At 33.8% G+C, this 16,280-nt stretch overlaps 1 protein-coding gene across 1 annotated transcript in view; it reads left to right on the plus strand.

Moving 5' to 3' along the window:
* SCN7A (sodium voltage-gated channel alpha subunit 7) overlaps positions 1 to 15,747 on the plus strand; it is a 62,355-nt gene extending 46,608 nt beyond the window's left edge. Inside the window, exons 17-24 of the mRNA XM_003405813.4 lie at positions 48 to 221; positions 2,461 to 2,568; positions 5,480 to 5,758; positions 6,662 to 6,715; positions 7,128 to 7,265; positions 9,031 to 9,135; positions 9,453 to 9,723; positions 13,025 to 15,747. Of these exons, the coding sequence (XP_003405861.3) occupies positions 48 to 221; positions 2,461 to 2,568; positions 5,480 to 5,758; positions 6,662 to 6,715; positions 7,128 to 7,265; positions 9,031 to 9,135; positions 9,453 to 9,723; positions 13,025 to 14,085 (2,190 nt within the window). The 3' untranslated portion in view covers positions 14,086 to 15,747. The remainder of the gene's footprint in view (positions 1 to 47; positions 222 to 2,460; positions 2,569 to 5,479; positions 5,759 to 6,661; positions 6,716 to 7,127; positions 7,266 to 9,030; positions 9,136 to 9,452; positions 9,724 to 13,024) is intronic.
* Positions 15,748 to 16,280: the final 533 nt, after the last annotated feature.

Here is a 16,280-nt window from a genome sequence, read left to right on the forward strand (position 1 = left end):
GTTTTTTGAAATTACGTGCAGACTAATATTTAATTTTTTACCTACAGGCTTTTGAAGATATATATATCAATCAGAGAAAGACTATTAAGATCTTATTAGAATATGCTGACATGATCTTCACTTATATCTTCATTCTGGAAATTCTTCTAAAGTGGATGGCATACGGCTTTAAAGCCTATTTCACTAATGCCTGGTACAGGCTGGACTTCGTGGTTGTTATTGTATGTATTTTCTTTTAATTAAAGGTTTTTTGTAATTTACTCTTTACTCTTTTTCATCCACCTATCTTCCTAGATATTCCTTTTCCTTCTCTGCCTGCATTTCGAATCATCAATATCCCATCTTTATTCATTTGTAATGTCAAAAAAAAATTTTTTTTAATGTCCTATATCCTTTTCTTCTCCCTCTAAAATTTATAAAGTTCAGCGTTTCACTTCTGAGTTACTGTAATAGTCACCTATGAACCCAATGCTAGCAGAATATGCTTATTGCACATTACCTTGAAAACATTAACACTAAAATCTTTAAATTCTCTTGGTTCTACTTTTAAGTCACATTTCCAAAGTTAGACTGCTTATTATAACCTTCACCATTACCACCCTGATCCAAACAACTAAAATTTCTCCTCTGGATTACTACAATAAATTATAAACAGGTATCTCTTTTTCTGCCACTGCACACCTTCATTTTATTCTCCACATAGCAATCAGTGACTATTGTAAGATGGAAGTCAGCTCATACTACTTCTCTTCTTGGAACTCTCCAATAAAACACCCCATATCACAGAGTCCCTGGGTGGTGCAAAGATTTAACGCAGTCAGCAGCTAATCTAAAAGTTGTAGGCTCCTCAGAAAAAAGGCTTTGGAATCTACTTCCGAAAAATCATCCATTAAAAACGCTGTGAAGCACAGTTCTACTCTGAAACACACAGAGTCACCATAAGTCAAAATCAACTTGACGGCAACTGGTTTTTCACCACAGAGTAAAGGCCAAAGATTTTGCAATCAAAAGCCTACAAGTCCCCACGTGATCCACTCTTACCTCCTACTCCTCTCTTCTTCCCCGTACCCCATCTATACACTGCTCCACCAGTACTGACCTCCTTGACACTCCTCAAAAATGTCAAGATCACTTCCATCTTATTGCCTTTGCACTTACTCTGCCCTCCACCTGGAGCTTTGCTAGCTCACCTCATTCATGTTTTTGCTTAAACGACACCTTTGACATCAGGCCTTTCCTCACTATTCTAATTAAAACTGCATCCACTCCAATACTGTTTCCCTTTCTCTGCTTTATTTTTCTCCATAAAAACCAAACCAAAAATCAAACCTGTTGCCATCGAGTCGATTCCAACTCTTAGCAACCCTACAATATTATATCTTATTCATTTATTTTGCTTATTGTCTGTCTTCCCCCACTAAAAGATAAGTGATATGAGGACAGAAATTTTTTCTTGATTTGGTTGTCTCCTTATCCCCAGTGTCTAGAAAAATTCCTGTCACATATCGGGTACTCAGTAATTCTAGTTGAATGAACAAATGGCTTCCTATCCTATAAGCAACTCTATCAGCAATTGAATCTCCTCAATCTATAACAATGACTTAACGCCATCTGATCCCTGTCTTCTAATTCTTGCAAATCCACCTTTTATTCCAGCCAAACCACACTACAACATGCAGCCCATGTTCCAGTTCCTCATCATTGTTCTTGTGTGTCTGTATCCCTCCATGCTTACATTGATGACATTCTTACTTCAAAACCTATTTCAAGATTCTCTCTTGAGTGCAGGGTAAAAAAGAACAAATTTTCCGTATTAGTTTACTTGAAAATAAAGAAAAAATATGAAGACAAAGGAAAAGTTAATTACAGCTCTACCACCCTGCTAAAACATCTATGAACGTTTATTAATCATGAACCATTTTATACATATATATATATTGATTTTAAAAATCACCTTGGTATTTGGCTGTACTTTTTTCTAATGTATACTTTAAATTTAACAATATGTATCTCCCCCTTGATGCCTGTCCTCTGAAATCGTATCTTTATTGTCTTAACCATACATGTAATAGATGCATATGTGAATTTATTCCATGCTATTACTGTATTGCAAACAATCATGAAAACTGATTTTTTCAAATAATTATGGATCTTTTTTCACACAAAAATGGATATAAAATGATCATAAAGAATATCAAATATGCAAATTTTTGTTTATCTCAGTAGCATAAGTTCCTTATTTCTAAAAATTATTTTTATCTTTTTTCAAGTAATTTTAACACATAATTATTTTCTTACACCTTTCCATGTTATTATTTAGATATTTGTAAATATATGTTAAAATCTTTTGCAAATTTCATGGTAGGCTTTGATTATTTATCTTCTTTATTACAAATGCAATTTGTATTTTGCATATTGTTTTGATTAAAATTAAATTCTATCCACTTTTATTTTACATAGGTCTTTTGTCTTAGCTTAATAGGCAAATTTCGAGAAGATCTAAAACCACTTATATCTATTAAATTCCTTCGGGCACTCAGAGTTCTATCTCAATTTGAAAGAATGAAGGTAAGAGAAATTTTTCTAAAATATAGATTTTTTATTTTAGATAACTAAATTTTCACAGATGAACAAACTTTGTTTTCTTTTAATTTGTATCTTTAAAAATATTAATACAGCAAGACCCTCGTACTCTACTGTTTAAAAATAAAAAGGAATAGATGTTATACTTATTAATATTTTAAGTCTTTATTGCTCATAATATATGAAAAATAATAAAGATAAGCAAAACAACTAATAGTTGAGAGAGAAAATACAGCTCTAAAAACTACTATTCTAATCCACATGAATATATGAGTATTAATAAATTTGTCTCAATTTTAAAAATACAACTGTCAGAAAATGAAACTTATTAGTTAGCTAGCTTTTTTAAATTACAAGGATATTGTAAACACTCAGTAGGTATTTACTGACTGAACAGATATCTGCAAGTTTGAATTTTAAAATAAATTTTCCTTTTTTTTCCTAATTCACATATTGCAACTATGAATTCTTACCAGTTCTCTCCACCTCACCCCACATTAAAGCCTCCTCTGGACAATGTAAGGGAAACTAATAGGTTGAACCATATAAAATGGCCAATGTTTTGACTTATAATGAAAATTTCATACTGTTCAACCTAATAGAAAAAATGGAGCCTGTGACCAGCACAAGTAGAATTAAATATTTAGATATACACTGATCAGTTGTGTGCAGAAGTGGTAGAAAAAGTCTTATATACTTTTTATTTCATAATTATCCCTTTGTGTTTTCTGGCATTTTGTTTTATATAGATTGCTTAACATTAATCTGATTAATATTACTCAATATCACATTCAATGTTATGGTAGGATCTAATATGAAAACTGCCATTAAGATTTTAAAAATAACATACAATGCATAAACTATAAACTATAAACAATAAAAAGAATACAGGTTAAATATAAATCAATTTTCATATTAGATCCTACCATAACATTGAATGTGATATTGAGCAATATTAATCAAATGGATTAAGAAACCATGCACTTAAAATCATTCCACTCATTTTAAAAAATAGATATTTGTTTTATGTCAAAATTTGAGTGATTATTATAAATCCAAACAAAATGTAAGTAATCTAAAATCACATCATGGAGAATCACAAGGTGGTGATAGTCCTCTGTGATCTTAAACCAAAATAAGGTGGACAATAGCTGAAAAGGAAAAGGTGGTTGAAGAAAACTATAATATTGAGGTTAAAATGATAAAACACCTAAATTTTCAGCACAGATACAGTTTATTGACAGGAAAATTTGATAGAAGATTCCAAGGCTATAAAGTAGAGATGGTGTATTGACTCAAACAAAACAAAAACAAAAAAACCCACAAACTAGATAAGTGCATGTAACTAAAATAAACTCTTATTTATTGTATTGTTTTGTTTTCCCCTAGTAAGTTTAGATACACAGGGTACAATGGGTACCAAAATCAGCAAATCTTCTGCCCCCAGTTTAGAGAAAAGCAGGAAGGGATTTGCTGGGGAAGCTGCCTCCCTTTGTCAGAAATTAAGCATTGTACCACTTGATGCCATACATTTTATTAGAAAGGTAAATCAAGCTCAGGTAAATAGTATCCATGGTTAGATCAATGTCAGTACCAGATCTGAAGTGTCATCTCAACCTCTAGAAGTTCTGTAGTTGAATTATCTTTGAAGATACAGCAAAGAGTATTTTAAAAAGCTACAGGATTACAAAATTAATGTTTATGCATTTAATAAGCTTCAGGTCTTGGGCACTCTTTACTACCAAAATATTTGTGTCAACCACAGCCATTGTTTTTATTCTTATATATGAGTATTTTCTAACAGGCATAGAATATTTTTTCAATAGAAGTATCAGTGGACCTCCCAAAATGCCTAGAGTATCAAATATGAATCTGAGACCTTCTTTTAGAAATAAAGTGTTCTTGAAAGAAAAATTAAAAATTATTATTTAAAGGGCAGAAAACCAAGGAATATAAGCAAGAAAATACAGGTAAAAAAAAAATAAGAACCTAGAAAGGCTTCAGGGAAGAAATGGTTAGACAGGTACAAAAGAGAGTGAGATTGGGGGTGAGGGGGACTCAAAAGTGTAAATTATAAGAGAAAGAAAGATAAAGAAATAGTGAAGATTTAAAATATCCTATTGGATGTGGCAACGGGTTTACATCTGCCATAGCAGCTTTAGCGGAGTGAAAAGAATAAAACTCTGGTTGTAATATTAAAGAGTGAAGTGATTGAAGAAATGGTGACAGTGATTATATACTATGTTGTTATTCTAGTTTAGGTGGTGGATCATTTCCTAAACTTTCCATTCTGGGCTGATTCATCGGTGACATAGAGTAGTTCAGTGAGGAGGGTAGAGATTTTGCAAGGTACAGCTGTCTATTCAGTATTTCTTCCATGTCCTCCATTGACTTCACTGATACTAGTCTTTTAGTCTTCCTCTTATTTCTCCCACCACTCCTTCATTGCCTCCTTTGCACGCTCATCTTCCCTAAATTAAAATCTTCAAGGCTTAGTTCTAGGCCCATTCCCTCTCATTTTATATGCTCTCTGGATAGTCTCATACATATACACACAGGTTTGATTATTTTGTCCATCCCCACACAGTACAAGAAATGAAAAAAATATGTGTTAGATCAGTGAAATAATTATTTCTTATATTTATACTAACCAGCTCTGTTGCCTTTAATAGTTTTTTTTTTTTAGTACAAAGACTTACAGTATCTGCAGAGTATATCTTTAAATTGAATTGTTATTTTGGTTATTCAGATACCAGAATATGGGCAATTGCATATTTAGAAATGGCCTTTTCTTGCTTCAATATGCTACATCAATTATTATTATCAATTTGATCAGATGTTAAAATAGTTCCACATGTCTTATCTAGAACTTACATGTTCATTTTTTATATGCCAGGTGGTTGTGAGAGCTTTGATAAAAACAACTTTACCCACTGCCAACGTGTTTCTGGTGTGCCTTATGATCTGGCTGGTTTTTAGCATTATGGGAGTACACTTATTTGCTGGCAAATTCTATGAATGCATTGATCCAACAAGTGGAGAAAGGTTTCCTGTATCTGAAGTTATGAATAAGAGTCAGTGTGAAAGTCTTGTGTTTAATGAATCCATGCCATGGGAGAATGCAAAACTGAACTTTGATAATGTTGGAAACGGTTTCCTTTCACTGCTTCAAGTTGTAAGTAATCTTTTGATTTTTTTAAATCAATTATATGTTCATCCATATTGTTAGGTGAGTGTAAAGGACAAAGTGTGGTTATAAAATATTTTAATAAATATTAATTAAAACCAAAAAACCAAACCCAATGCCATCAAGTCGATACCAGCTCATAGCAACCCAATAGGACAGAGTAGAACTTCCCCATCGGGTTTCCAAGGAGTGGCTGGTGGATTCAAACTGCTAATCTTCTGGTTAGTAGCTGAGCTCTTAACCACTATGCCACTAGGGCTCCAAATATTAATTAGTGAGTACATATTGTGGAGCACATCATGCTACGCTCATTTGGTAAGACAAAAGTTGAAATACAGCCCCTGTCCTATAGGGTAAAAGAAATGGAGATGAAGGTAGAAAATGGCAGGTACTGGCAAAACCTATGTCCTCCACCACTGATCGGGTAATACGGTCACAATTCTTTGGTCTTGTTTAGGGTATTACTGTCTTTGTTCTGTTTTTTTTCTATTAAGTGCTTTGAGAAATGGCCACTCAGTGACCCAACAGCAGCAGAGGTGAAGAGGGAGACCATTTCCATCTTACTTCTTCAATAAAAAAACACATGTAGAAGTTACAAGTAACTGTGACACTTCAGTAGCATATGTTTTATTTAACTATCCCTTAATATTATCTTAAAATATTAAAAATTACTAGCTACAAATAAACTAAATAGTTTAAAATAATTGTTAGAAGACTACATAAATATAATAATAAAATGGTTAAAGGTATCTCAATTACACAGTATATTGAAGTGTCATGAACCTTACTAATTAAATGTTTTAGTGCTATTAATAATGTATTAAGTTTTACATTTTATTTGTCATGAGCTATGAGAGTCCCATAAGAATTAAAAACATGTCATTTTTACAGGCAACATTTAATGGCTGGATCACTATTATGAATTCAGCAGTTGATTCTATTGCTGTAAGTACAGTATAATCTAAGAGTCATTGTTAAGGGTTAATCAAAGTCGTTTTTGCATTTCAAGCAATAACTAAATAATTGACATGGTAAAAAGCAAATGTTTATGCTAGATGGAAATTAAATACATTTCACATTTTTGCATATTCATGAACAATGAAATCCTTTCAGTATTATATTCAATGGCTATGGGCCCATAGGTTCATTTGAAGAATTACCACACTTCGTAAGAATGATTACACCAAGGCAATAAACTTTATAAAATAAATGAAACAATGATATACCTTCATCAAACAACAAAGAGAAATTATTACTTCAAGTAGCATTGTTGGACCTTCTTGTCATGAATGGTTTTATACATCTGTGTTTTAAAAGTCAATGCCAATAGCTTTCTATTCTTTTAATTAATTTTTAGGTAAATATGCAGCCTAATTTTGAAGACAACATCTATATGTATTGTTACTTCATCAACTTTATTATCTTTGGACTATTTCTTCCTCTGAGTATACTGACTGGTGCTATTGTTGCCAATTTCAAAAAGCATAAATTAAAGATAAGTATAAATATTCTCTGCTTGTTTAATGTCTGACAAAATCAAACACATTTATAAAAACACCCTGCCTCAAATAATTGATTTGTTTTGGGTTCAACTTAATGTCATTTTATTTGATTCTTATCCAAAAAATATAATGACTGGCTAGATGTTCCTGCGCATTGATGAACATTTCTAAAATGTTCATCTTTGCATTGTTTTCTATATTCAAAGTATATGCAAGTTTAATAGTTAAAAGTTGTAAGTTTTTCTGTATATATTTTGCAAATAATGATGTGCTAAAAAATGAATAATATTATTGTGTATGCACAAATACTTGAAGAGCGCAAGAAAAAAAAAATCTCTTTTTAATCTCTGTTACATCAGAGCCTTCAGAGTCATAGCCAGCATAGACATCATGGAGGTTAGAGTAGTTCCATCTTCTAGAAATAGACAGAGTCATAATCCAAACAGATGGCCTAAATAGTAATGCTTGAATTTGTAAGAGAGAATTCACGGGCACAATTGCACAACCACTGTTTGATGCTGTTTCCAAAGAAAGATTATTGAAGGCCTCCGCAAGCACAAAGGCCTCAAAAGACATCTAAGTCTACTTATTTTTAACTATAGGGTCCTACATTTACTATTAGGTGTAGGAAAGCCTTCTCAAAAAAATCAAGAAAAAGAATAGTTTAATTTTGAAATTCCATTGGCATTCAATTTCGAAAACCACAAGCCACTCTGAGTCTCTGCTAATCAGGTGGAAGTAGAGAGGCAGAGAGTAAATATGCTTTCGTTTGGTTGCTTCAGCTTCTTAGGGACTTCAAATCAACTCTAGGATTTGCTTCTGGGCTTCAAGTTGGTGACCCTTGTCAAATTTAAGTGAAGAGGTCCTGATTTAAAGCAGTAATAATTCCTAATTATTAGACTAACAAAACATTAAATGTTCACTTCTTATTCACTTTATATATTTTGTATAAGATACTGAAATTAGCACTGGATACACAAATAAGACCTAGAAGGTGCTATGAAGAGACAGTACAGGTACTTTTGGCATAACAGCAAAAATATTTTCTGATAAAAAATAGTCTTTGGAAAATAAAGCAACATAAGACCCATTGCCATTGAGTTGATTCTGACTTATAGCGACCATGTAGCAACCCAGAGTAGAACTGCCCCATAGGGTTTCCAAAGCCGTAATCTTTACTGAAGCAGACTACAACTTCTTTCTCCCGTGGAGGGGCTGGTGGATTCAAACCAACAACCTTTTAGTCAGCACCAAGCACTTAACTACTATACCACCAGAGCTCCTTAGAGCAACATAAGAACATGTAAAAATACATGTATGGCCAATTCTATTTTTTTCTGCTCATTAAAAGAAATAAACCAACCTTACTTTTAGCTATTGAATACAGCTTTTCTTAATAAATCTTTCCGGGTATACCCGGAAGTTTTTCCTTTTTTCTCTCTCTAATAAGATTGAGTCCTCAGTGAACTGAGAAGTGAAAATAGAGTTGACTACTCACAGGAAAGGCTACCAAGAGGTTACTGAATCTCAGTCATTACCAACATATATATATATATATATATATATATATAAAATCTGTATTTTATATAAATTTTTACAGAAAGTCAGATATGTTCAAATCATGATTTATTTCATTGCAATGAAAGCATTTTTAAAAGATAAAATCAATAACTGCCAAGTCTTCTAAAATGTGTATTAATATAAGGGAGAATTTTGGATTACATATGATTTCAATATTTTTTTCTATCATTTCTTTACCAGGGAGGCTCAAATATCTTTATAACAGTAAAACAGAAGAAAGAGTGCCGTGGATTGAAGAAGTTCATGTCTGAGGACTCTCAAAGACCGATACCTCCCCCAAGAGTGAGAAAACTTCTAGACTTTTTGACTCTTGAAAAAAGTGTCATTTATACATTTTCTTTTTTAAATGAGAGTATTTATTTTTAAATTCTTAAAAAATGATTTCACTAAATTTTAAAAACATGTACCTTGACAAAACTTTTAATGGTTGTTATTATTGTTTGACTACTATAATTTGGAGCTTGGTAAAAACAGGCCTTCGCCAATTCTTCTATTTATGCTGGAAAACAAGTTGTGGAATTAAAGATTGTGTGTGTATGTGCGTGCGTGCGTGCGTGTGTGTATTATTAGTGAAACTATTGTATCTTTTTTCCCCACAGAACAAGCTCCAAGGACTCATCTTTGTCTTGGTGACTAATCAAATTTTTAATATCACCATCATGGTTCTTATCTTTGTCCACGCGATAACAATTATGATGAAAAGTGATGATGAGAGTCCACAAATGAAAACTGTTTTCTACTGGATTAACACAGTTTTTGTTGTGCTATATACTGTAGAATGCTTGCTGAAGCTCATCTCTTTCCGCTGTTACTATTTCACCATTGGATGGAACATTTTTGATTTTGTGGTGGTTGTTTTCTCCATTACAGGTAAGATTTTGCTTAGTCATATTTTCATTTGTAGTAATATTATACTAGGAAAGCTTTTACAGTAAATATCTTTTGAGACATAGCCTGTCAACAAGTAAAAGAGATTGTTGTTAGCTGCTATGAAGTTGACTCCAACTCATGGTGACCTTCTGTACAACAGAACAAAATGTTGCCCAATCCTTCCTCATCCTCACAGTTGCCAGCATGTTCTAGTTCATTGTTGTGGCTATTGTGCCAGTCCATCTCTCTGAGAGTCTGCCTCACCTTTGTTGGCCTTCTACTTTACTAAACATGATGTTCTCCTCTACTTATGGATCTCATCTGACGATGTGTCCAAAGTAAGAGAATTGGGCAGTGTTTAGTTGTGCTCCATAAGGTTTTCACTGGCTAATCTTTGGAAATAGATCAGTAGGCTTTTCTTCCTACTCTATCTTAGTCTGGAAGCTCTGCTTAAACCTGTCCACCATGGGTGATCGTGCTGGTATTTGAAATACTAGTAGCATAGCTTCCAGCCACCACAGTATGACAAACTGACAGTTTGTGGAAAAGAAGTAGAGTCCCTTTTTATTTGTCAGACGAATGCTCTACATTTTTTTGCATTCATACATGTCACATGCCTGACAGATATCAGATATTCAAACTATTTCTAGAATTAATAACATAGGCTTTCTTTCACAGAACATCAAGTAAATGCTTAATTACCTCTTTGGTGTATATCATACATTAATTTTCTAGGCTGACACTGGAAGGGTCTTTATGCCTTAGCATGACATATTTCAAACTTAATATTGTCCCTTTGCTGTAGCCCTTAAAATTTCCAGAATACTATAATTTTAGGTTTTAGTGTATTCGTTACCAGTTTCCTCTCACTCTGGACATCTCAGTCCTTTATTTAACAAACATATTTATTTGATTACCCTCTTTGTGAACACATATTGTGGTATATGTAAATAATTCAGTAGTAAACAATATAGGCATTAACTCTGTGCACATAGTTTATAGTCTATTAAGGGACGCAGATAATTAAACTCTACATTATAATGATGTGCCATTAAGGCTATGACTGGGAAGCAGAGGGGGCTGCAGCAACATAATAGAATGAGGGCTGCCTAATCAGTAAGTGGGGTCACAGAAAACTTCCTAGAAGACGTGAATCCAAACAGAGATCTATTAAATAAGGAGGTACCAAGCAAAAAATTGAGGATAAAAGTGTTTCAGGCATAGAGAAGTTTGTTTAATGTCTGCCTCCCCATAATACACATACTAGAATGTAAGCTCCATGACAGTAGAGACAATATTTAAGTTTATATTATGTGTCAAGCACTGCTCTAGGTATTTAGTAGTAGAAAAACACATAAACTGCCCAGTCGTACTTCCAGAAAATTTACACATGCAATAGTTAATTGAATCCAAGAAATTAACTACTGATAGAAAAGTATAATAAATGATAGAAAAGTACATGAAGACAGGAAGGGGCTGGTAGGAGAAAACAGAGAAATTATGGAATTAAAGAGCCCGGCACGGTGGCTGAGCATTCAGTTGCTAACTTAAAGGCTGGTAGTTCCAACCTACCCAGTGGTTTCATGGGAGAAAGACCTGGCGATTTGCTCCTGGAAACATTATAGCATAGAAAACACTGTTAGACAGTTATAGTCTATCACATGGGATTGCTATGAGTAGAAATCTACTCAGCAGCACCTAACAACAACATGAGAGCGAAGTGGGAGTAACTGAATCAGAGAGCTGGAAGAAAAGGAAATTGTGGTTAGAGACAGAGAAAGTGAGCTGTTTGAATCTGAAGTTTCAGAAGGTATCTTGGCTTTAGAATGTGGACATAGATGTGAATAACTGAATTAAATAAAATGATAGCGAAAATTATCAAAGTTGAGAAGGCCAAAGACTAAGCGGCTAACCTTGAAACAGCTTGTTGATGGTAGGTACTGGGACAGACAGGGAGGCAGTGAGCCAAGTACTGAAGTATTCAATGAATAAAATGAGGGGGAATCAGTAGATCATAGAGTGGTAGGAGATGGTATAGCTGAATGGCATTATCCACAAAATATTAGAAATTTTTAAAAAATGATAAGAGGAATGATATGGAAATCACATTGGGAAGAAATAATGATACTTGTTCTATCCTTCCATACTGAGAAACAGTATGGAGGAGAATGAACTGTCTACACTTGAGAGATTGCATGGAAAAAATCATGTCCTCAGGACAGAGTCAGATTTCAGATTAAAAGAGTTGAAGATTTAGTGACGAGAATGTAGGGAAACTGGTTTACAATGAAATGGGGATACATCTTGCATAGTGAAAGAGTTTAAAGAAAATTGGGGAGGAATAAGAACTTGAGTCAGAGTAGAAACTTCACAAGAGCACTATGGAGATGAGGCTGTAGATAGAACATAAGAGGGACTGCCATCTTGGACAACGACCAAGTTTAAACAGAAATGTGAGGCATGATCCTTCCAGATTAAGCAAACATACTGTCTCAGAAGCTTCATAGGATTCTTCCCTCCCCTACCTTTTCACGTAAAAAAGAAACCACACTCTCTGGTGCTTCCAGAGAACATCCTTTATGCTTTTTATGGAAATTATCATTTTGGCTTGTTTAACACTTAAAACAATGTCTTTACTCCCATCCTTGCCTGTGCATCCACCATCTTTAGAAAAAAGTTCTGTGAGGACAGAGACTCATTTATGCAATTCACATTTAAAGCTCCTAAGGGCCCAAATACTATCTATGAAATATGTACACTTAATTACAATCCTTGAATCACTGAATACCAGACATTTTTGTGATTATATTTATGAAATAGGTCTTTCTGCCTTGTGTTGTAATTAGTTAGAGTGTCTATCTCTACTTTGTAGATTATAAGGTCTTTGAGGGCATAAATTATGTCATTCGTCTTTGCAAATTTGAATTATATCTTTATTAGACATTTAATAGAAGTTGGAATGAACTAAATTTCTTGAGCCAAGGGCAATCAGAAAAAATCGTGACTACTAGCCTACATTATAGATTCATGCCATCTATGATTCCAGAAGTATTTGATCTATAATACTCTCAAGATAATGATACAGAAGAATTCTTTTCCAAATTTTGATAGATGCCCTGAGCATTGCCACAGTTAGCCTTTGGCTAACCCAAACGTTCAGTATGTGTTGTTAAGTGGAAGGGATTAATAAAATCATCATAACCTATAGAAACAACATTGAAATATAAAATAATTTATATTCCTCTAAATACAATTGTGTTTGAATAATTTCATTTACTGTTTTATCTTTTTCCACTCCAAGGACTATTTCTACCTGCAGAATACTACCTTGGATCTCCTTCCCTCGTCCAACTGATACTTCTGTCTCGGATTATCCACATCCTGCGTCTTGGGAAAGGACCAAAAGTGTTCCATAATCTGCTGCTTCCTTTGATGCTGTCCCTCCCAGCATTGATGAACCTCTGTCTTCTTATCTTCCTGGTCATGTTTGTTTATGCCATCTTAGGAATGTACAATTTTGCCTATGTTAAAAAAGAAGCTGGAATCAATGATGTGTCCAACTTTGAAACCTTTGGGAGCAGCATGCTGTGCATTTTTCAAGTTACCATATTTGCTGGTTGGGATGGGATGCTTAGTGCAATTTTCAACAGTGAATGGTCTGACTGTGATCCTGATAAAATCAACCCTGGGACTCAGGTTAAAGGAGATTGCAGTAACCCCTATTTTGGGATTATTTATTTTGTCAGTTACATCCTCATCTCATGGCTGATCATTGTAAATATGTACATTGTTGTTGTCATGGAGTTTTTCAATATTGTTTCAAAAAAAAAAGCCAAGACCTTGAGTGAAGATGATTTTAGGAAGTTTTTTCAAGTATGGAAGAGGTTTGATCCTGATAAGACCCAATACATAGACTCTAGCAAGCTTTCAGATTTTGCAGCTGCTCTTGATCCTCCTCTTCTCATGGCAAAACCAAACAAGGGCCAGCTCGTTGCCATGGATCTTCCCATGGCAGTTGGGGACCGAATTCACTGTCTTGACATATTGCTCGCTTTTACAAAGCGAGTTTTGGGTAAAGATGAGAGGATGGAGAAAGTCATTTCAGAGATAGAAACTGGGTTTATATTAGCCAACCCTTTTAAGATCACGTATGAGCCAATTACAACTACTCTAAAACGAAAACAAGAGGCAGTCTCAGCCACTATCATCCAACGTGCTTATAAAAGTTACCGTTTGAGGCGAAATTACAAAAATACATCAGATATTCACATGATAGATGATGGTGGAAGTGTTAAAGCTACTAAAGAAGATATCCACTTTGATAAAGCTAAGGAAAAGTCAATTATTCAAAGCCAAGTCTAATCCCACTTACCACCCCTTCACTTTCCTCATGTATCATGAAATGTTAAAAGTTTAAATCATAAATAAAAGCAAAGATCATTTGTTCACAACCCATGGAAGTTAAGAATGTATTCGCAAGGCTCCATACCAAATTCACTTTTTACTTCTATATATTTAGTCTAATCAATCTATCAGGAAGACAACTCCCTTAATATTGCTGCAGTGAGTAGTTAGTGGTTAAAGTTGTCACTTGACAATCCAATGCTCATTTTCTCTATATGGCTTAGATGGCACTTGCCCCTTCTGGAGAATGGGAAAGGTGGTGGAAGGGATAAGCAGCAAAAGGGTCTTTCTTGTATATTTTATGTCTACTTGAACTTGATGGGCTTCGAGTCACCACTAATAGGACTTAGTTACAAATGAGTTCTTAATGTGGAGTGGTGTTTGAAAAATAGTGAAATGCTATGGTCATTAAATCAAAACCTTATGTAGAGAAACCATAAATTTTTGGAAGGAGTTCTGTAGAAGTTGCCTTTCAGTTCAATCTCAGAGGCTCCTGGGCTGATTAAAACCACATTTAAAAAAGATTGGTTGGAGCCAGTTTTTATTTTTTTCTTTTTGGTAATAGAAATTAATATTGTTTCCTCGATTCTCATCTCTTTGAGTAGTTCTACCTAAGCTCCAATTCTACCATAAGATGAATTATAAACAAGGCCTATAAAGGGAACTACAGTTCTGGCCTACTTTTCTCCCATTTATAGTTTTTAAAAGTATACATTTACTGAAATGTTGTAATAGAGACTATATTAATAGAGACAAACTTTACATTATCATAAAACCAAGTATTCTTACCATGTATTCAGAATGTAACCCTGAGTATGTAAGAGCCGGCAGATGCATGTCATAATATGAATCAAGAGAGTTGAGGGCTACAGTTATGTCTAGGACATTTCAATGTGTCTTGGCCATTAATAAGGAAACTGTGGCCACTTTAAAGTACTTTTCACTGTACTTGATGGTTCTTTATAACTTAGAGAAAGAAATGATCCTCAAACTGTGAGAACTGAGAATTAGGAGATAAAAATGTAAGTTCATCATAGTTGTTTTATAATCTTAGTATATGCAAGTTATTTTTACTTATTCAATTACCTTTCTAGGTTTTGGTTGTTGTTGCTGATGTCATTACTGCTTTTATATCATCATGTATATAATGACTCTAAAAATGCTTCATATTTGAAAAACTCTAAAACCCTAAACATTAGTTTCACTATGGGAAAAAAAAAATTTTTTAAAGGTACAAATCGTTGTTTTTTGGCTCATTTATAAAAATTGAGTCAATTATACCCATGAAGTTAGAGATTCTGTATGAAGATTGATTTCAACATTCTTACAAAATTCTAAGGGATTCAGGAAGAAAATATGTATGCTGTTGGCTGTAAATATGTTACACCGCATTCAGTCTGAGTAAACTGTATTTTATTATGACTGCATGATCTTGAGCCTTAACTATTATAATCTAACTTTTTCTGTTCCTTGGAAATTTAATAACCTGACCAAGATGCCTTTGGGGGATTCCCTAAGCAAATATAATTTAAGGGTTCTGTTTCTTTCTGTAAGTGTTCCTTGCTCTTTTCCTCCTGTTCTCCATCCATGTGATGTGAGCCAGTGAGGAATCAGTGTTAATTTGGTGACCTGGTGACAGCTGGTGCTTTATCTAAGCTTCTCAGTTTTCTACTTCTTAAGAATGCTTTAATGTGGAAACTGCTTCAGATACTTAAACTGAATCATAACTTGCTTCTGTAAATTTCATAAAGAATACAAACTGATTTTAGTTTGAAAATTTCAGCTTTTACATGTAAATCGTGTACGCCACTAAACTTATAAAAACTGTGGAATTATTTTTAACAAAGTCAATATATTCTACTTTTAGATACAATAAAAAATAAACACAACCTGTAAACCACATTTTTGTTTTGTTTTTGATAAATGTTTATAAACGTTTATCTTGTATCCTGCTAAAACCAAAGAAACCAAACCCATTGCTGCTGAGTCGATTCCAACTCATAGCGACCCTATAGGACAGAGTAGAACTTCCCCATAGAGCTTCCATGGAGTGCCTGACGGATTCGAACTGCTGCTGAATCTATTAGTTCCCATAGTTTTCTCGTGGAGTCTATTGGTTTTTCTACGTATAGTATCATATCATCCATAAATTT

This window comes from Loxodonta africana, chromosome 6, assembly GCF_030014295.1.
Source record: "Loxodonta africana isolate mLoxAfr1 chromosome 6, mLoxAfr1.hap2, whole genome shotgun sequence".
NCBI lineage: Eukaryota > Metazoa > Chordata > Mammalia > Proboscidea > Elephantidae > Loxodonta > Loxodonta africana.